The 22,439-nt window shown below is 36.6% G+C and overlaps 1 protein-coding gene and 1 long non-coding RNA gene across 2 annotated transcripts; one reads left to right on the plus strand and one right to left on the minus strand.

Annotated features, from left to right (window-relative positions):
• Positions 1-558: 558 nt before the first annotated feature.
• Positions 559-4,932, plus strand: LOC103403910 (vacuole membrane protein KMS1). Its single transcript, XM_029095871.2, has 9 exons — positions 559-758; positions 846-1,023; positions 1,906-2,117; positions 2,521-2,599; positions 2,837-3,136; positions 3,328-3,482; positions 3,878-3,994; positions 4,131-4,304; positions 4,412-4,932. The coding sequence occupies exons 2-9, from the start codon at positions 945-947 to the stop codon at positions 4,565-4,567; spliced, it is 1,272 nt and encodes a 423-aa protein (XP_028951704.2). The 5' UTR covers positions 559-758; positions 846-944; the 3' UTR covers positions 4,568-4,932.
• A 4,206-nt stretch (positions 4,933-9,138) lies between these two features.
• On the minus strand, positions 9,139-9,954 carry LOC139193229 (uncharacterized). Its single transcript, XR_011577644.1, has 2 exons — positions 9,722-9,954; positions 9,139-9,630 (listed from the first exon to the last, which is right to left on the minus strand). It is a non-coding gene; the product is annotated as an uncharacterized lncRNA (long non-coding RNA).
• Between the last annotated feature and the right edge of the window lie 12,485 nt (positions 9,955-22,439).

A 22,439-nucleotide genomic window follows, 5' to 3' on the forward strand; every position in this document is an offset into this window, starting at 1 on the left:
TATACCAACTGATGGATTGCTTTATGAAAAATTGGTAGAAAGAGACATAAAGATAAAGTCATCTAACTTGTAAGGCAACTTTCTTGACATAGTATTTTACGTCAATATATAATTTTGAACTTCATAGGAACTCTATGTGGTACTGAGTCACTAATATATCTTACCATGCAATGTATAAAGTGTAAAATATTGTACTAATTCATTATATATAAATGATTATGGTGTGTTTAGATTTTTTTCATTAATTACTACATATTTTCTACATTCACAATGTTTGTCAGCTCGCTATATAATCAACTTGATAATGTTAAATCCATCATGCAATGCATTTCCTTCCAATTTTTTGTGATAAACTAATAGATAATTGACTAAATAAACATCTTGCAAAGTTTCAATAAAAATTTCCAAGTTTTTCTTACAATTTCCGTGGTTTCCATGTAATTTTTATCGATATCGATATTATCCCGATATTTCCATCGATATTTCCATGTTTTCGAACTACCGATATTTTCGATACTACCGATATTTAATACCTTGCCATACATTACACATTGGTCTCGTGGTTGAAACACTGCAGACTACACCAAAAAGTTTGGGTCTTTATAGATATCAACGAGGAGGAGGACACTCCATAAAGAGATATAAAAGGGGAGTCGAAACTTTACGCAATCTTCCGAGGTCGTATCTCTCCATCTCTCTTCCCTCTCGCTCTACTTTTGGAGAAGGATCTGTCTTAGATCGGAAACTTTGATTCAACGGTCCGATCCAGTTTCAAAATTTCCCAGCACTTTTCCATTCACTCCAGTCTCCGATTGTCTTACGACCCATTTTTTTTGTAAATTCAGAGAAGGAAGATTATCGCAAAGCATACATGGAAATTTCATATTTTTATTTCCATATATAAAGGAGGGAGCTTTTGATTGGGGCAGTGGGAGCCTACTCCAATGGGGTCCCGTAAACGATCAAATGCTTCTTCTTCTTCTTCTTCTTCTTCCTCTCAGCACACGGACGCTTCGATCTCAGGCAAGTTATTCAATTTCTCTCTTTTCCTCATTCATTATTTTATTATGTTATTTTTCTGTAATTTCTGACCCTCCAAATCGAAAACCCAGAATTGGTTTTATATTTGGAGTTCATGTTTATTAATTTATTGAGATTTGATTGATTTGAAACTTTGAATATGTTAGAAACAAGTGGACTTTTAGGTTTTATTGGTGAATTTTGAATTAGGGTGATAATTGGACTATTAAGTGGATTGCTAATAGAAAGAAGTTGAAATGTAACATTTGAGGCCAAAAGGGTCTTAAGAAAACAATTCTGTTAGGCGAAATAGGGTCTAAGATATGAAGATTGATCTCGAAAACTATCGGAATACTGGATTTGAAATAATTAGGAATCCTTTTGATGCATATCCTGTAAATGCAATTCTATCGTTTTGCTACTTAATGGGCTTTATGATTAGTAGGATTATGAGTAGAAGGATATTGTACAAATGTTTTCTTTAGTTTAGATGATTGAAATTGTTTAGTACCGGTTTCCTGTGATATTCTAGTTAAAAAATTTCCATCTTGGGGATATAGGCACCCAAGTATTCACCTCTGTGGTCGTTCAACTTGTATACTTGCACTTGCAAATGTTACAGTAGCCATCTCTCTCTCTTGTAAATACTGTGACTTTCATTTTTGTTGTGCATAAATTCATCTGTAAAAACTATTTTGCGCACCTCTTTTCTTCTATGTTAATGCTTGGTCAACAAAGTTTCAATATCAGCTGAAATCAGTCGCAAGTTAGTAACTACGATTAGGAAGTAAATGAAGTCAATTATGGATCATCACTCTCTAAAGGAAGCTGCAGACCTGATCAGTCTTCAATATTTTTCACTGATTAAATTGCATAATGTTTCAGGGATCCATGAGAAGCATCAAGAGGAACTAGATAACTTGACACTAACATCTCAACCCTTGAGAACATTGAAGTTTTTCATTTTGGCTGTAGTTCAGTATGTTAAGCGTTCAATATCATATTTGTTGGCAAGAGGTGGTTGGCTTGTGTTTTTGAGTACTGTGGTACTGTCTCTTGGGATTCTTCTAATTACCATTGACGGTCCTCATGAAAAGGTATATTTCTTTGTAGATTATCTTAGTGATATCACATTTTGTAGCAATTTATGTTCTTATGGATGAGTCGGAGGTTTTTCTCGCTGATATTTTGTTCATTATTTTAGGGGCTATCATATATGGTAGATAGGATGCTAACCTAGGGTTAACTAAACCCTTCTGTAGCTGCTTGTTAGGACTTAGGGTCATAACAAGTCACGACCTTTTCAGAGGGCTCCATGTTGATGCCTTGTGAACAATCTTCAACGCTTTTTGTGTGGTGCGGATGTTAATTTTTACACATCATTTGTACCCTCCTGATGGTGAACCATGATATTACATACTGTGTTTGAATTTATCTTATTTGTTTTGTTTAAATGCTTCTTGGGAATTATGAATACAAGTTGTTGCCATATTTCTGCAGCATCTTGAGGAACTCGTCAAATATTTTCAGTTCGGATTATGGTGGGTGGCCCTTGGAGTTGCATCTTCAATTGGTCTTGGTAAGCAACATGACAAAATCCTTGTTCCTATATCAGAATATCTGATGGTGCAAGTAATTTAAACTCGGAAAAGGATGCTCCAATTGTCAATTGTCATACTGTTCATATTTGGAACAAGAAAGAGCATCTCCTCTGATGTTGTTTTTAACTACTTAGCCACATCTTTCCTGGTGTGCCTTGATCTAACCTACCTGATATCTGATATATGAAGACTTCTTCTGCTTATTTTTCCTTCAGGATCTGGTTTGCACACGTTTGTCCTATATCTGGGCCCTCATATTGCGTTCTTTACATTAAAGGCAATGCAGTGTGGTCGGGTTGATCTAAAAAGTGCTTCCTACGATACAATACAGCTAAAACAAGGCCCTTCGTGGCTTGGGAAGAACTGCTCTGACTTTGGACCCCCCTTGTTTACATCATTACATGGTTTGCGGGTTCCACTTAGCAGCATATTACCACAGGTCCAGTTAGAGGCTGTTTTATGGGGTCTTGGGACTGCAATTGGAGAGCTTCCTCCATATTTTATCTCAAGAGCAGGTGAGCAGAACAAAGTTTAGGTTGATAAACCGTCATACAACTTATATTAGTATTTACCACCAAGGGCAGGTATGCGGAGCCATTAGCATACAAGGAAAATAGATAGGGGGAGGGAGCACACTTTTCATCCAGTGATTTACATTATTTATATATTTAGATTTGATGTTCTTTTGGTTTATTGCTTCATGTAGCAAGCATGTCTGGTAACAAAGTTGTCATGGAAGAATTGGATGCTCCCTCATATGAAGGAACAGGATTCATAGCTACTCGTCTAAACCAAATCAAGCGCTGGCTCCTGTCACACTCTCAGCAGTTGAACTTCTTTACAATCCTAGTACTTGCTTCGGTTAGTTTGAACATCTTTCTTCATTACTAGATTACCATTTTCAGAAAATATGAGATTTAGTTTCATCCGGGTGACCTTTTATGCTTTGCCATGGGAAATCTATTATTTCCCCTTCATTATGGATAATTTTTATTCAATGTTACACAGATAAATGAATTTTGGATTTCTATTACCACAGTAGTTCTATGAGTTAGAGTTAGTCTTTTAAATCCAACTTTTAAGTCTTGAGAATTCTTAAGTATGTGCTCATTAAAGCTGGTGTTCATGTATGCTTGTACTGCCGGACTTCTTGTTTGATCTCAGAAAGTATCAGTTGTTAACTTGTTATGCATATCTTAAAATTGTTTTCATTACTATTTTCATTGTAACCTGCCAGTTAACTGGGATATTTTCAGGTGCCGAATCCTCTTTTTGACCTGGCCGGCATTATGTGTGGACAATTTGGTATTCCATTTTGGAAATTTTTCCTTGCAACACTGATTGGAAAGGCAATTATTAAAACTCATCTACAGGTTTGTTAAGTTCCTTTTGGTATGTTTTGGTTTCAGTTACACCAAATGTTTTTAGTTTTCATTTTTGTGATATATTTTGGCAACCAAATTGGCTTCTGATCAATACCGGTGGTTTGCATATTTTCTATACATGCAGACAGTTTTCATCATCTCAGTTTGTAACAATCAACTTCTAAATTGGATAGAGAATGAATTGATTTGGGTTTTCAGTCTCATTCCTGGTTTTGCTGCTGTCCTTCCTAACCTCATTGCGAAAATTGATGCGGCAAAGGAAAAGTATCTCACAGCTTCTCCTTCGTCAAATATCAAGGTAACTCTACTGATTATAATGCATCCTTGTACATTGGCTTTTAACTTGTGGATATTGATCTCAAGTCCGGGTTTATTTCAATTTGTCTAATTCAAAATCCTTGGCAGGTGAAAACGTGGGATTTCTCGTTTGCCTCAATTTGGAACAGTTTGGTGTGGCTTATGTTGTTGAACTTCTTTGTCAAGATTGTTAATGCAACCGCTCAGAGGTATCTGAAGAAACAGCAGGAAACGGAGCTTGCTTTGTTGTCAAAGAAGTCATAGAATACCGGTCACACATAATGTTTGGCCATGGCCTTTAAAATGGCGGCACTGCTCTTTTTTTCTTTTATCTTTTCTTTTCTCCTTCGGTTTCACAACTAGGAGTAATAGAAATTGCTAGATACAGCTCTTTCGGAAGGCACCGTTGATCTCTCCCCAAAATGTTCTGTGCATGTCCTTGTTAGAAGCTAGTATAGGATCACAAATATCATGGAGAACTGTACAAGTTGCAGGTTTATGATGCGTGTAATTTTGGGGAGAGCATTATTTGGGGTTGGTTTTTTACCCTTTGTCAACTAAATGTTGAAATTAGAAATTAGAATCTTATTATTATTTGCAATGCAAGACAACGTTTGGAGGTTCTAGTACATTTCAGTGTTAATCTCTCTCTCTCTCTCTCTCTCTCTCTCTCTCTCTTTCAAATCCTTCTTCAGTTAATATACAGCACATTTCTTAACTTTGGACGTACTTTTTCCTAACTTTTGGGAAATAGTTGGAAACTGTTTTATCTTGGTTATTGTATATTTGACCAAGGATTTAACTGTTAAAGCCGTCAGAGTGAACACATTTACCGATTCGAGTGATCTAAACGCACTACAAACAAAACAAAGTCCAAACTCCAGTGGTCTAAACCATCAGAATGCATTAATAGCCAAGTTGCTCTAGCAACGTCATTTCTTTTCTATGAACCACGTCTTGATCAACTTTTGGCATTTAGTCATCTTCAAAATACTCACGAACTATAACAATGGGGAGCATATTGTGCAAGGAAAAATGTCGATAAAAATGAGAGTCACATGTTTTACTGGGTTGTCATGACATGTCAAAATGATCCTTGAACACACTACAACATGCCGTTGATAAAGTGCATAGATAGACATAACTTCACTCGTCAACAACAAGCGAGGCTCAGACGCCTTTTGACATGTCATAACAAAGTGCATGGGTTGTACTAGCCTTGCTTGTTGACATAAAGTGAAGCTATATGTCAAAATACATGGCAAGGCTAAAGTCCATACATGACTTGGAAAAAAAATTGAATGCCTTTTCCATCTATTTGGCTTGCTAGCATAGCGATGTAGTTAGAACTTCTGTCTCACCAAGTTAAGAGGAATATTACTAACTCTAATAGGGAAGGATTCATTGATTAAATATAAATGATTACATTCGCATATGCTACCAGAATGAATAACCACTCTTTTGTTGCACTCTCTTGGAGTAAACTGGAAAAATACATGCATGCCTTAAATTGCCGCAGAGGTGTAGGATATCATGAACAATACCTTCCACAGCCGTGTCTGTAGTCGTCCCCTTCCTCAGCTTGTCAATAATCGCCTTCGGGTTCGATTCTACGTCCCTTCCGTTCAAGACACATTGAAGGCGAAGCCCCTGAGTGGAGTCTCACACCGGCCCATTTTTGTGCATCCGAAACACAAATGATTCATCTTACGTGTCCTAGGCACATGAATGATGTCACACACTTCCCTAACTAACGCGTATATATAATATTGAGTAATGATATTCATACCATCTTTTTATATCATATTTATATATCATCTTAGGTGGCATCTGATGTAGATAACCACATCATTTGAAAAATTTGCAAAACCCAAGGAAATGAAGGATAAAGACTCCTCGTATACCACAATCATTATTTAATTAACTAATTTTTCTTAATTATTAGTTTATTAAATAATAAACTAAATTTAAAATTTTGATTAATTTAAATGATGTAACTGTTTATATCAAATACCACTTAAGGTGGTATGAAAATGTGGTACAAAAACATAATATGAAAATATGGTAAATTATAAAAAGCAGCCCAGGTTATTCAAGTTTGTGTCCACGTTCCCAAGATCACGGTTTGATTCTCATCAAGCCATATTCAAACCCTATCAAGTACTCTATGGAAGCAAAGAAAGAAGTAGATTAATAATGGGGAATTTTAATTAAAAAGTTTTGGTACTGTTTATTTTAACGAAAAATTATATTTTTACATTAAAAAGTCAATCACGGTACTATTCACTTTACTCTTTATTTTGTACTTATCGTTAAAACTCAAAAATTTTAAACCCTTTTTATTAGTTTTAACGAAAATGACAAAATAAATGATAAAATGAATAGTACCATGATTGATTTTTTAGTGTAAAAATGTAGTTTTTCGTTAAAGTGAATAGTACCAAGAGTTTTTTCTTAAAGTTCCCTATAAATATATATAAGTTGTTGGCCTTGGCCAACAAGTAGATTTAATATAATTAACCATTCGTATTGGCATCCCATTTGGCATGACTACTGAATTTCCACAAACAACGTCCCTATGACCTCAAAGGCTAATTTTTCTGAAAGTTTGGTATTAAGTGAGTACTTCACTTGTCATAAAATAAGTGAGCAGATACAGAATAAATATTTTTTTTATTTATATTATAATATGGGAAATACCATTTAAATACTCATAACTTACAAAAATCTCTCGATCTCTAATTATCACTTTAATACAAAGTATGTTTTAGAATATAAAAAGACCTGGCGGACATTGAGTGATAGAATCGAGAGGGTAGGTGATAAGTCTGTCATGGGGCACCAATATGGCAGATCCAATGTATTATTCTCCTGGACAGCATAGCCAAGTTCGTTCATGTGTAAAAGCATTTCTTAATTTCATAATTTATTTTGGTCTGAGTACAATTTACCCTAAGTTTAAAGTTAGTTGTAAAAAAAGAAAACTAATGAAAATAGTTTAAAAACTTTGAGTTTTAACGATAACAATAAAATAAAGGGTAAAATGAATAGTACCAGGATTTAATTTTTAGTGTAAAAATATGATTTTTCGTTAAAGTTAACAGTACCAATAGCTTTTCGTTAAAATTTCTTTAAAAATTGACAAAAAAGTTGTAATGTTTACACCCTGCCATTTTTACATCAACTAATTATACTTTTTGTTATTTGATAAAAAAAAATTATACTTTTTGTTAGGTTAATTGTCAGACCAACTATATTAATTAATGACGTGTAAGTAGGGGAAACACACTCTCAAATCTCCCCCATTGTATTTTTTTGGTGATACAATTAGTCGGTTTTAAAAGTGAGCCATGTTTTGATGCATGAACAATTAGTAGTTGACTAGACAACCAACCTAACAACAACAAAAAATTGAACAAATGTCAAAAAATAAGATGTAATATAAAAAGGTAAAACTTTATAACTTATAAACTTAATAATGTTATTCTTACCACGTAAAATTCGACCAAAAATAGATAGAAGGGGGAAAGGAGGGACAAGATTGGGGGCAAGAGGGAGAAAGGAGATGGAGTGGAAAACGGAGCATGAAAGACCTCAATTCTAATTAGGGGTTTTTTTTTTTTTGAAAAAATAAGTGTTTTAATTATACGAATAATAAAATTAAAATTAATGATATGGCATGTCCAAGTATGACACACCTCGATCCTGTATGTTCACTTGGACTCTGAATCGAGTTGTACTAGCCGACACCAGAAGGGTGATGAAGCCATAAAGTGTAGTGATGTGAAAATTTTGAGTAAATTTAAACCTAAAAGTGCTTAAATGCAAGAGTGCGCATGTGAGTGGGAATGAATCTATTTCACACGTGATGTCAGAGTATAAGTAAAGTATAGTAAAAATAGGATAAGAATTATATCATCGAAGGTACTCTCATATGCCTACATTTGCCAAGAATCCGCTTTGACACAAAAGCTTTGCTACTAAACCTAGAGGGGTGAAAAACAAGGGTGAGTGGGCCTGAAAATAAAACTTTGTAAAACCTTTTCGAAAATGTAATAATCCTTCTCTGTAAAACAAGTATAGTTTCCAAATATAATATACTACGTATAGTATGAAAACACTTATTACAAAACAACAATATTTCAGAAGTACATTAAATCACAATATTTCACCTATAAAACATATAACAGCTAGTAATCGTAATATCTCACATAAACAAACATATAATATCGGGTGCTCATCGACATATGGTGACACACGAGCTCATGCAGAGGTATTCTGACATGAATAGGACTAGGTATAACAATGATTTACGCTCTAGTACTACAATCATGTGAAGACTGGCGCTATGCGTGTCAGATACGAGTCCTAATTGCCTATAGCAATCTAGGATAGGACTAGCACCTACAATGGATCCAAAGTGAGCGTACGATACGATGTGAACATACATGTGAAGCCTAGCCCTGGCTCAGGCGAGTATTGACACCAGTGTAGCACATGATAAGCAAGTAACATAAATACGATCATGCAACGGTAAATCAATAATTCATGTCAACACAATACTATTCAATAAAATATTTAATCATGGTCGTAAATAAAATCCTATAATAGTACGCATACCTCTGCATCTTGTAGGATTCAGCATAATTTCGTAAATTTCTTCATTTAACTAATTCTTAAAAACGTTAATCTAATCTAGGCATACATAGAAAATTCTTTATATAATATATATATATATATATATATATATATATATATGGAAACTAAATAAATATATAATATTTAAAAGCAAAGACCTACTCATAAATCATGTTGTCGAGTCGAACCTGCCTCGCTGGTATCGAAGATCTTGCAATGCGTTTCACTTACAAACAAAACCATTTACATAAATATATAACGTACTAATGTAAATACGCATTTTCGTACAAAGTTCGGCTAATAAATGAACTATTTTAAAACGATTGAATTTCGAAAAACGGAGCACGGATTCGGATTCAGCACTTTGAGAAACTTAAGGCAGGACCTCGGGTTCCTCCACATGCTACACACACCAACCACCATGCGCGCCCACGTACCGGTCACCACGCCCACCGCGCACCTTCTTCGGGATTTCCAAATTTTAGCTATTTTCTCTCCAACTTTCAGAGCTCCGTTTGAGCTCAATTATTCACCAAACTCGATGATTCAAAAGCCATATTGAAGCTAGAAATGTAGGAAACAAAACCATAACAATATGGGGCCGAGTTATAGTCGGTGTTGGCCCAAAAAATGGCCATGGTTCCATTTTTTTTTCTAGAAATTTGGGGAAGTCTCCCCCTTCGTCCTTTCTGCAACAATCATTTTCCAAAACAAGTATAGAGGTTACAAACAATACCAAGTCTTGTTTAAAAGGAGAATCTTAGGGATTTCAAGGCTTACCTTGGTTGCACAGTGAAGATTTGCCATGAAAAATGGCAGTGGTGTTGATGTGTTTTCTCTGCACTTGCAAAGATAGGGAGAGACGAGAAAGGGAGGTAATGAAAGTGGGAGAGAGTGTTGTGATAGTCACTAGTGGTTATGGTGGAGTTCGTCGGGGAGGTGGTGTGTGGTGTTGCCGTTGCACCATCTCAATGTTTGCCGAGGAAGATGGGAGAGGGATGAGAGTTAAGAGGGTTTGAGAGAGAGAGAGAGAGAGAGAGAGAGAGAGAGAGAGAGAGAGAGAGAGAGAGAGAGAGAGAGAGAATCTAAGAGTTTTGGAAAAGGGAACACATGAGTGGGGTGTGGGTACCAATTGGCACACAGTCCAAACCCAAAAAGATGAAACAGAAAAATATCTTCCATAATTGTGAAATTACTTGAGAGAGAATCCAAGAGTTCTGGAAAAGGGAGCACAGGAGTGGGGTGTGGGTACCAATTGGCACACAGTCCAAACCCAAAAAGATGAAACAGAAAAATATCTTCCATAATTGTGAAATTACCTAAGAGCAAGTCCACCCCTAAGGACTTTGTGTCAGCACCCAACCCATTTATCCACTCCAGTGAACAGTAATATACTCCAATGAACAGTAATAGGCCAATGCATCTCCACCCCTAACAAAAAATAGCCTAGTCAATTTTATTAAAATATTATTATTTTTTATTATAAAATAATAATTTAAATTTAAATTTCTAAAACATTATCCCTTCTTCTTCTTCCCACTCTTCTAATCTGGGTTTTTGTTATTTTTGGTTCTGATTGTGTATTTATTTTATTTTTTGGTAATTATTATCAGCAAACAAATGTGGATGGGCAAGGAGATGTGACGAGAGTGGCTGAGAATTATGAGGCAAACAACGGCGGGAGAAGGAGCAGAAAGGAAGAGCACGAGAGCAGATCTGGGAGTGACAACATGGATGGTGCTTCTGGGGACGATCAAGATGCCATTGACAACCACCACCCTCGTAAGAAGAAGCGTTACCACCGACACACCCCTCAGCAAATCCAAGAACTTGAAGCATATGATTATAAAACCCTCATCGTCGTCGCCATCGCCATTGTCGTCGTGATCGTCGCCTCACCGACCTCACCAAGAAATTTGGCGACTGCTTCCTCCTCCGCATAAGGCAGCGCAACCTCGTCGTCGTCTCCTTGTCGGAGCTTGCCAAGGAGGTGCTCCACACCCAGGGAGTCGAATTCGGGTCGAGGGAGGCATGGCGGTATCACATGGCATCATGTAGGCCGGGCAAGAGCTCAGCACATTCTGTGCCAACCTAGAGACCAGCTTGGGCTGCGTGCCAGCCTATCTGCTCGGCTGGAGTGGATTGGCTGGGTGCCGGGTCAATAATTTGACTGGGTGCCAGCCTAAAGGTTCCCCAGTGGAACTGCTCTAAACACCCTTTGCGTTCGTAGTTCTGTAGAATTTTCATCGTAACTCCAAATTTAATTCTGCTTGCGCCTACATGTTCGTACCATCGAGAACTTCGAGAATATGATAAAATAATAGCTCAAATATGTCATGAAATGATGGACAATGAAAGTTAACAATCTCGCCTCTAGAGGCATTTGGGTCAATTCACACATTTAAAATTAATACAATTGTAAAATTAAGGACTGGTTATTACAAAGTAAGCTACCACATAGGGTGCTATATAAGTTGTGGTATAAGAACATCTCTAATAGAGACGTAAAAAAATATGTCTAATTTGTATTTGATGGCTAAGCTGATATTGAAATAACATCTTTAAATTTTTATTTGCGAATGGAAACATCAGTTTTTTATTTTTTATTTTTGTTCAAATGGGACCCATAAAAATATGTTATATTACTTTTTAGGAGGACCCAGACCAATAAATAAATAAATAAATAAGTTGCTTTGGAAGTGGTAGAAAATATTTAAAAAAACCAAAATGAATCATTTGCCGCTGTTGTCTAATTTGATGATAGCAGCTTGATGTCAACTTCCATCTCAGTTTTAACATATTGGTAGGAGGAAGATATGATGTCAAAAACTAATGTTAGATTGTAGAATTGAAGCCTCAAATGATCTAATAATGTTGTAAGAGTAGCATTATTCTTTGAACTGACCTCAAACTTCGATTGTGTTTTACTCTTTTGTTTTCAGACCCATTAAACCCATCCAAGTAAAAACAATTCCAGCAATAAAAACAAAAATATTGTTATAGTACTCCCAAATTTGGGTGGCAAAGAAATGGGTGTTTTGGTGGCTAAAAATGAATTTTTTGTTTTTTTAAATTTATGAATTATTTAGGGTGAGTGGAGGACAAATGAATGAAATCTTAGAACATGGATTTGACCGGATTTTTGGGCTTGATCGAAGAGAGCAAATTAATCAATTATATTGGGGAATTTGGAAAAATAACCAAATTTCGGACCTTAAATAGAATTTTAACCACCATTTTAAATTTTTAATAATTATAACCACAAGTTGATATGAAAATACTAATACATCCTTAAAATAAAGTTTTCTAAAACAAAAAAAAAACAAAAAAAACAAAAGGCTCGGTTATCTTTTACCTCTATCTTTGTCATTTCTATAGTATAGATGATAATCCAAAACCATAGAAACCCAACCCATCACATCCCAACCCAAGCACAACCAGCCATGGCGTGCAGCACGATCCTTCTCTCTTCCTCTTTTATACTCTCACACACAACCTTCATTTTGTTCCGAACCCCCAAAATTTTTTCGACCTCCTCCACATGAAGACGACTCTCACTCTCAGTCTCGGTCAGCTTCCTCCTCTGCTAATCAATTTCTGATTTTCAACTACGATGATGTAATCCTTGAGTTCGAGCACTTGCACCACCAAGCTTACAACGAAGCCTTCGCTCACTTCAGTGTCCGCTGCTCTTCCTCAACATCACAGCCCCTCAATTGGAACCTCCACTTTTAAGATCGGCTCCAGAACCAAATCGTTGGTGAAAGGCCCAAAATGTGATGGTCCCTATCTCTTTCTCTCATTTTCTCCAAAGGTTGAACTTTGGATTTTGTTTTCTTCTATGATTAAATTGGGGTTTTGGGTTGTCTAAGGAACTTCAAGGAGCACGGGTGGCTTTGAACGTTTTCAATTCTACTTCGAATCTTCTTATCTTAATTGAATCTTGCTTTTTTTAATTTTCATGGATGACAATTTTTTATTTTTTTTTTGGTTTTTTTGAGAAAACTTTATTTGAAGGGTGTATTAGTACTTTTGACTCACCCCGACCTAAATCAAGGCGTGCTGGCCATCACTTGAGGGTGACGTAGCCATGTGCACAGTGCAGAAGTGAAAAAGGATATAAAAATGCAAATAAGTAAAAACCAAGCTAACTAATTTACACTAGACAAATATAAGTGCAAGTAACGGAATTTAGGTGTGATTACACATAATCAGAGCGTATATAGCCTAAGGGCAGTCCAGTAGGACAAGTACTAACTATACAATACCAGAGATGGTCCTACATTAGTGATAATCTGTTAGAACCGCCGTCAATTCCTCGTAAGCCACCAACAAGCACTCCTACCTGAAACCTGGAGGGGCGCAAAACAGAAAGTGTGAGTGGGTAAAAACAAAGCTTTTCAAAACCATTTCAATCATCAAAGGTAGTAACCCCTCGCTGTAAAACTTGTATAATTTCCCATAAAATAGAATACATACGTATATTGAAACCATACTCGAAATAACAAAATCCACATATACGCCATGCCAAATATCTTAGCAATATAAATAAGTAATCCAAATGAAGCAAATCAATGAAAAGCAATATGTCAGCCAGATCCACCTAGTGTGGCCTGTACGGCTGAACCTATAGCTCATCAAATATGCCTGCACATGAGTCGGAACCACAGTGGTCTGTACGACAGGAATGGGTGTGAATAAATACACTCAAGTGCTACGATCACGTGAATATTGTGTGAATAATCGCGGGTCATCTACGAGTCGGAACCACTTATAATGGTTTGTACGACAAGATTGTGCACCTAACTCGGATCCAAGGTGAGCGTGTGGTGCAGGAGGTGAACATCACGTGAAGGACTATGCCCTGGCCATCGGCGGGAGCACTAACACCGGGGTGCTGGTTTATGAGCTCTAAATGCGTCAAACGTAATTATAACCATGCAACTCACATTCACTGACACACCCCGACTGAGGTCAAGGCAAGCTGGCCGTCACGTGAGGGTGATGTAGCCATGTGCACAGTGCGGAAGCGATAAAGATAGCAACTATACGAATAATTAAAAACCAGATTACTAGAGTGCACTACTAAACGAAAGTAATAGGAGTTAGTTACAACAGTGAACACCTAATCAGAGCATAAAGTCTAGGTGCAGTCCAGTAGGACAAGTACTAGTTACACAGTACCAGGAATGCCCTACTATTATTCAAATAGGTCAGAACTGCCAACGATCTCGAGCCACTGATAGCAAGCTTACTTAAAACATGGAGGGGCACAAAACAGAAAACGTGAGTGGGCAAAAACAAATGTTTTAGAAAACCATTTCATTTAACAACATATCTAACCCCTCACTGTAAAACATGTATAATTTTTCCCATAATCAAGATATAAACATATACATAAATATATATATATATATATATATATATATATATGAAATCATATCAATTCAATTCATACTTCACATAATCATATTCATATGTATGCCATGCCAAAATATAACAAAGTAAACAATCCAGGCAAGAATGATTTCATAGAAATGTGATATGTTAGCCGGAACCCCTGAGGTAGTTTGTACAGCTAAATTCATAGCTCAAAAGTCAATCTAACCGGAGTCACTACAATGACCTATACGACAATATAATGCACATAAGTCGGAACCACTAAACAGGGTCTGTACGACAAGATTGGGTGAAATATAATTATGCTCAATTCCATTCTCTCATAATAGTCGGGCGATGAATCGCTAGTCACTTACGAGTCGAAACCATGAATAAGGTCTGTACGACAAGACTGTGCACTTAAGTTGGATCCAATATGAGCATATAGTGTGGGAGGTGACGTAAATAAACAGGCCTGTAATTCATATCTCTGACTAATTCACAATCACCCTCGGTGCAGCTTTATGAGTTCAACATTACTTAATCACATATCACATATCACATCATCGATGATTCACATAACCAAACATAACTTACCTGAACTCACTTGTGCCTCCACAACACCACATTTATATATATATATATGCAACCATGCAATGCATATTCAGAATATAGCAGCATTTGGCATAATATTTTAAAGCATACTTTCCTTAAAATGCATTTCTAGGAAATATATCAAGTATATAACTATATACAGATAACAAAAGCCCACTCCCTGATATGTCAAAGGGTCGTGGCCCCCGAGTCGCCCGTGGATACTCTCGTCCTCGGGATAAGTCTCACCTATATGCAAATTAACTATAAAAACATTATTTTTAAAGTATATAGACAAACTAGCTAATAACTTCTCATACATTGCTCAAAATAGGTATATGAATATACCACAGTGATCTATACAACCTCAAGATCATCCCCATATTTTTAGAAATATTTTTGGACCTTCCACGCGCCGTCACACGCCGGCGGGTGCACGGTAAGATGCGCCACCACGCGCAAGGAATCCTGACGGATTCCCTAACTGCCGTTAGGAATATTCCGTTAAAACCCAACGGAAACCGTCCAAATTAACTGACGCCGTGAGAATATTCCGTCCAAACTGATGGAATATTCCGTCTTCGTCCCTAGCGAGTCGCCGGTCACCTGAAAACTGGGTAAAACTTTAAACTCACAATTCTTACTCGTTTCTCAACCATTTTTCATGAAATCTGAACCAAATGAAAGCTTAGAGTGAGAAGAATGGCGTTATACCTATTTGGAGCTTCAAATCTGACGAAATCACATCAGGGAAGCTTCAAAATTCTGACTAAACCTGCAACTCTTCGTTTCCCACGATCCCGACATCCAAATTCTTCAAATGAACTACCCCGAGACTCGTGAGGACCTCATTAAGCTTCCTATGAGCTTAGAATTCCCTAAAAACAACATATTTACATGTGCATGAACAGTGCACAATTCGAGGGTTAGGTTTCACGGGGTTTTCGAAGGTTTCAGGTTCTAAAACTTATGCCCAATGGACTCCTGAGGTCACAAGGAACATGAAATTGCTTACCTTGGTTTCGATCTGCAAGGTTTGAAATGGTTCCTGGATTTCCCATAAGAAAATGCTAAAAGGAAGAGGGAGAAGTCCACAGAAGAGAGAGAGAAGGCATGTGTGTGGTCCAAAAGGCACCAATCAAAAACCAATAATTCCATTACTTTCAATTTGGGTCCAACAACTTAGGGAAAAATAATAAATGGGTCCAAATCAAACTTAAATCACACAATACACTTTAATATCTAAGGGTAAAATTGTCATCGAAAATAATCTTCCGGGGCGAGCTGTGACAATCTCCCCACCTTATAAAATTTCATCCTCGAAATTACATACAACCAATACATCCACTAATAATCATAAAACAAGCGTGGATTGATGCGAAAATTAACTTAACACACAAATTAAACCCTCTTTTGACAATTGTAGTATATGTATAAGTAGGGATCGTTCTAGGCCGGGGATTAGGAGGGATTGCTAATTGGTTCTAAACTGACTTAAAGACACAAAAACAAACTTAAAAACAATAGGATAGATTCAAAAGACTCAAAACTAGTTCACAAGACTCAAAATAAGATAAAAATACTCAAAACTGCCTAAAAACACCAACTAGGCAGTTTCTGACACTAAACACAATTTTGGACGAAAATAAGGTTTGGGCTTGACTCAAAACACTTAGAACCCAAATAAAACAAGTTTAAAACAATTTGAAACAAGAAAGTAAAGGGGGGTTGTGTTTTGGGCGAACTTAGAATAACAAAACAAATTGTAACTTAAAAATAGGTTTGAAAACAAATTTAGGAAATTAGATGGATGATGGGATAACTAGAGGCTTTTCCTCCACACATGACATGTATGCAAACATCTTGATTTCCAGTTACTTCTTCATTGAATTATGAACGACAATGCTCCAAATTAACCGTGACATCACTAGTTAACTCTCAGATTTTCCTTGTTTTATTGGATTGGATGACATCATTTGACAACCCAAAACATTCTTCAAAAGTTCCCTACATGACATCATAATAGAGATACCATCAAAGATCATTACGTTTAATGAAAATCATAAGCATTGACAAAGCACTTGCAACTATGACATCATGTCACTCATGCTAGGAATTAAACTTAACGCGATCGTTTATAAGCGACCTTCACTACATGTGAATATAAGTTTGTAACGATTATGTGAAACTTCCTTATACTCTAGCAACAGATTTATGCATGCAAATTAAGTGCCAACCCTTAATTAACAAATACAAATAAGTTATCAATCAAATAATTAAGCCAATTGCATTCACGATTCAAGAATTCATAACAGGAATTTATCAAATCATATTGCACACATAATCATGGCTTTGAAATCACCCCTAGCCAAGAAGGGTTTAGCCACTCATGTTCACAACAAAACGAAAGAAAATGAATTTAAACATTGGAAACAAAAGAAAGAAAACACCTAAACGTTCCAACGATCCAAGTTGGACAACAAGCACGTCCAAGCACTTTCCTTCCCTTCCTTTGCTACATCACAAGGTGTTGGTGAGTGTTTGGAGGAATGGATGTGAAGATGAATGGATGTGTTTGGATGAAGATTGTGTTGAAATGGTGGTGAATGCTCTAACAAAATATGAACTCCCTATGGCTGCACGCACATACTCCTTTTATAGAGGTAGTGCACGACATTTGGAGGGAAAATGGAGTGGTGTGTGCAGCAATGAGTGCAAGTAAGGGACATGAATGACTGTGCACATGGTAGAAAAAGGAAATGGAGATGGAATGGTGCAGAAATGAGTCAAGGGTGAAGCAAGAGTCATGATGCACGACATGGGAATCCAAAGGGAGTGCAATGGTGCATTAATGAGTGCAATGATTCAATGTAATGGTGCATGAAATCAAATATGATGGAGGGAACAATGAATGTTGCAGCAATGAGTGCAAGGAGTGGAGGTTAAAGTGATGAAATGATGTATGAAATCTGAAATGATAGAGGGACAAATGAATGTTGCAGCAATGAGTGCAAGGAGTGGAGATTAAAGTGATGAAATGATGCATGAAATCTGAAATGATGGAGAGAACAAGGAATGGTTTATCAATTGAGTGCAAGGAGGGAACATGAATGATGATGCACGGCATGGGAATCCAAGGGGATTGCAATGGTGCATGAAATCTGGATCAAAAGAGGGGACAATGGTGATGGCACGGCATTGATGGAAAGGTGAAGGAGTGGTGCATCAAATGAGTGCAAGGAATGGACAATGATGATGGCATGACATGGAAGGTGAATGGTGGATTGACACCCCTTTGTGGCTGAGATTAAGGCTTCTAGAATCCTTATTTAGTGTCCTAATATCTTTGGGAACCCTCCTTGTGGTTGGAACTTAGTTGTATTAGGATTAAGAAAGGTTAAATCAAGATAAGGTAATCTTGACTCATGTTTCTTCTTTGGTTGCTAAGCTCTTTGTCCTTTTTACATTACTTCTCTTTCTCTTTAACACATTCCTAGCCTCATTAGTCTTCAATTTCATCCATCCACCTTGCTCCATGCATGTGTTATCCATTCCAAGCCCAAAACTGCTCCAAAATGCACCTTATTGCTTTATAAGGCCCATGGACCTACAAACACACGAAAATAGCTTAAAATACATAATTAACCAAGAAATAACAGCATAAATGCACAAGAACAAGCTAACTAAGTCGCATAAATATGCTCCTATCAAATTCCCCCACACTTAGCTTTTGCTAGTCCTCGAGCAAGACGAAATCAACAAAATAAAACAAAACACACTCTAATCCTTCCAACATTTGCCTCCGGGATTTCCAATGAAACATGACATGCCAAAGATCACCACTCCCACAGATTTTAGTCATCCTTACATTTAATCAATTAAAACAACATTTTGCAGTAACATGCCTTAGAGAATTCCCTCAATTCCTTACTAGATACACTCTTATTTTCACACAAGAATTTCTGACTACATTCCCTACACTAGGTATATGTACACTCAAGATGGAGGTCAAGGTTTGTAACGGGGTTAAGGGTGTTGGCTAACAAAGAAAGGTAAAGGTAAACAAACATGCTTAAAGCAATAGTAAGCAAAGTAATGATTTTAACACTTAGAATTCACTTTTGTATGTAAAAATCTACTTAAACACAAGGGGAAGTTCATGCAACACTTAGGGTCAAATTTAAACTTTTGGACCCTTTCTTCAACAATCACACTGAGTTCATTCTCACTTATTTTCAACTCTTTTTCTTTCTTTTCTATACTTTTCAACTCCTTTTTTTTTTATTGCCATGCCCTATGGCACATAAAACATACACTTTGAAACATTTCCCCCACACTTATTTTCTGCAATAGTGTTACCAAAAAGGAATTCCTTCTAAATCATGCTCCACTATACTTCAAGAACAAGGGTATGGAAAGTCCTAATCTAGGCTAGGTAGGGATAATGTGGTTAACAAAGAAAGTAGGCTAAATAAAGCTCAAAGGTGTTAAAACCTACAAAACAAATGACAAAGGTGGATTCGGTAATTTTGCTTTGGTTCACTAAACAACTTCATCTTGAATATGTGTTATGCAAATCAATGTCATACTTTGAATGGAATGGGCATGAGTTCTAGTATTTAAATCTATAATGATGAAACGCATTCTAAGTAGCAACCAAGCAAAGAATAATGAGATCATGCAACGACGTTAGAAAACAAGACTGCATAGATTAATAACTCTCCAAATAAACATTTAGGCTCAAGTCCCTCAGGGATGTAGCATTAGTTTGAGTTCCTTCCTTCAAGCATGTTACAACAACTGATTTTTTTCTTTTGTGATTGCATGTGAATTCATAAACTATAACTACAACCAAGCATAAACCAAATAGTATATCAAACTTCCATCCATGTTTGTAACTTTCTTTAACAGTCATGCACTTAAAAACCAAATCCTCATTATTGTGTTGGAAGGTACTCTAAGACACAAACATTCAAAAACAACTCAATTTGGCTTTTTCAAAACAAATTTTCAAATTTTGATCAAGTTTTCGGATTTTTATGTCAAAACACACTACAAACACTTAAAAATAGTGAAAAACAACATTGTAAGTGATAGGTGAATAAAACCCACGAAATTGCATAAAAACACTTGTTTACCCCCCCCACACTTAAATCAAACATTGTCCTCATTGTTGCAAGCATAGACTTACACTCAAACAAGCAAATAACATAACTAATAAAACATGACAAGTATGGCAAAGTAAAAACAAGACAAAGTAGAGTTTAAGAACACAAATATGGTTATGGAGATAGATGATCTTGTTGACTTTCCACAGCTTTGATCTCGAACTGGTTTGGAATTCTGAGCAAGGAATATGAGAGTTCCTTGGTTTCAAATCAGACTCCTTCTGCTGGGTTGATTTGATTGTATAGTCTGCATTCTTCTCTGCTTGTTTCTTCTGTACGGCAGGCAGGCACGAGGTAGAGGTGATGGTCTGTTTCCTTTTTCAATCTTTCCAAGTCCCGACCATTTGCTTTCTTTCTCCTTGTCCCTAGCTGAGGATGAATTAACACATTGTCTCCACATGCTTCGAGGTATCATTTTCACTTCTCTTATCTGTTCTCCAAGCAGATGTGGTATCTTTTCAGGAAGCATAAGATGTTGAAGATGAGTACTCGAGAGCAATGCTAGGTAAGCAATCAGGAAGATGTTCCAGGCAGTCGGTTCCAGATCGGAAGATTGATACCAAGTGCTGGCTGATTGCTTTCTTTCTCCTTGTCCCGCAGGTGAAAACAAAGACAAGGAGAAGGACAGGGAGAAAGCATGATATGAGATACTCTTGCTTTCAACCTTCATGATATGAAATATTTTTGCTTTTGATGAGTTGTTTATAGAGATACCCCAGGGAATAAGGAACACTGAGTGACTCGAGAGGCTTCATTGGGAAGGCATTCTCGGAGATGAAGAAAGGTTATGTATGTATGCTGGTGCGATAAAAGTTAAGCACTCAAATTAAACCCTCTTGTTGTCAAATTGTAGTATAAATGCAAGTAGGGATCGTTCTTAAACCAGGGATTAGGAGGGCTTGCTAAAACCTCTAAACTGACTCAAAAACATAAAAACAATATTAAAAACGTTTGAATAGACTCAAGGGATTCAAAACAGATTCTAAAGATTCAAAACAACTTAATAACACTAAAAATTGCCTAAAAACACAAATTGGGCAGATTTGGACTCTAAAACAACTTTGGACGAATTTAGTGTTTTGACTTGAATCAAAACACTCAAAAGCACAAACAAAACAGAAATTTAACACTTTGAAACAAGAAAGTAAAAGGGGGTTTTGTTTTTGTCTAATTTGAAGCAAAACAAGTAAACTAAAAACTCAAACAGAAAGTTGCACGAATTTGGTAAATTGGATGGTTAATGGGCTAGCTAGAGAGTCCTTCTCCACACATGACACACTTGCATACAAATTGATGTTCAGTTGTTCTTTCGATAAACCATAAATCTCAATGCCCCAGATTAACCGTGAATTGCACTAATTAACCCTCAGATTTTCCTATTTTCATTGAATTGGATGATTGCATGCGACAACCCAAATTATTCCTCACAAGTTCCCTACATGAATTGCATAATAGAGATACGAGCAAAGATCATTAAGTTCTATGAAAATCATAAGCATTGACGAGGCACTTTGTAACTATGAATCGCATGAAACTTATGCCAAGAATTTACTTAACGCGATTGTGACTAGCAACCTTCACTACTTGTGAATATAAGTTCATAACGATTAGGTGAAACTCCCTTATATTCTAGCATCAAATTCATGCATGCCAACTAAGTGTCGACCCTCAATTAACATACAAGAATAAGTTTTGAATCAAACAATTACGTAAATTGCATTCACAATTTATGAAATCACAACTGAAAGTAATCAATTCATATTGCAAATATAGTCATGGTTTTGAAATTCCCCCTCACTAAATAGGGGTTTAGCCACTCATAGTTGCAACAAAATCAGAAAATAACAAAGTAGACATTAAAAGCAAGAATGAAGTACACCTAAAACGCTTCAATCTTCCAAACTTGAAACACCAAGGACCTTTGTTTTCACCACCTTGTTGTAGCACAAATGTCTAGGATGTGTATGGATATGTGGGAATGAATGGATGAAGATGGTATTTGTGTTTGTGAATGTAGCTCTTTTTTGATGGATCAAGATGGTTCTTAGGAAGGGGAATGGTGGATGTATTTATAGGCTAAGGAGAGGACCACTTCAATCCCTTGCATGTGCAGTTTGTATGGGTGTGTGATGTCCATGTTTCCCTTTACATTTGCACACACATGACCTCCATCATTTCAGCTACAAAACAAACACATTTTCTGCCATGTTTCTCCTTTACATTTACACACATGTTCTTCATCATTTCAGCCACAAATCAACCCATTTTCTGCCCATGTGTGTGTCTTTCCTTTGCCCATGTGTGTGTGTTTCCCTTGCCCATGTGTGTGTCTTTCCTTTGCCCATGTGTGTGTTTTT

This window comes from Malus domestica, chromosome 16 (assembly GCF_042453785.1).
Source record: "Malus domestica chromosome 16, GDT2T_hap1".
NCBI classification, from domain to species: Eukaryota; Viridiplantae; Streptophyta; class Magnoliopsida; order Rosales; family Rosaceae; genus Malus; species Malus domestica.

Excerpts from the sequence above, each read along its gene's own strand:
- LOC103403910 (XM_029095871.2), top strand. The coding sequence starts at position 945 with ATGGGGTCCCGTAAACGATCAAATGCTTCTTCTTCTTCTTCTTCTTCT. Across the intron at positions 2,600-2,836 it reads TGCATCTTCAATTGGTCTTG|GATCTGGTTTGCACACGTTT; the intron begins GTAAGCAACATG and ends TTTTTCCTTCAG. Across the intron at positions 3,137-3,327 it reads ATATTTTATCTCAAGAGCAG|CAAGCATGTCTGGTAACAAA; the intron begins GTGAGCAGAACA and ends TGCTTCATGTAG.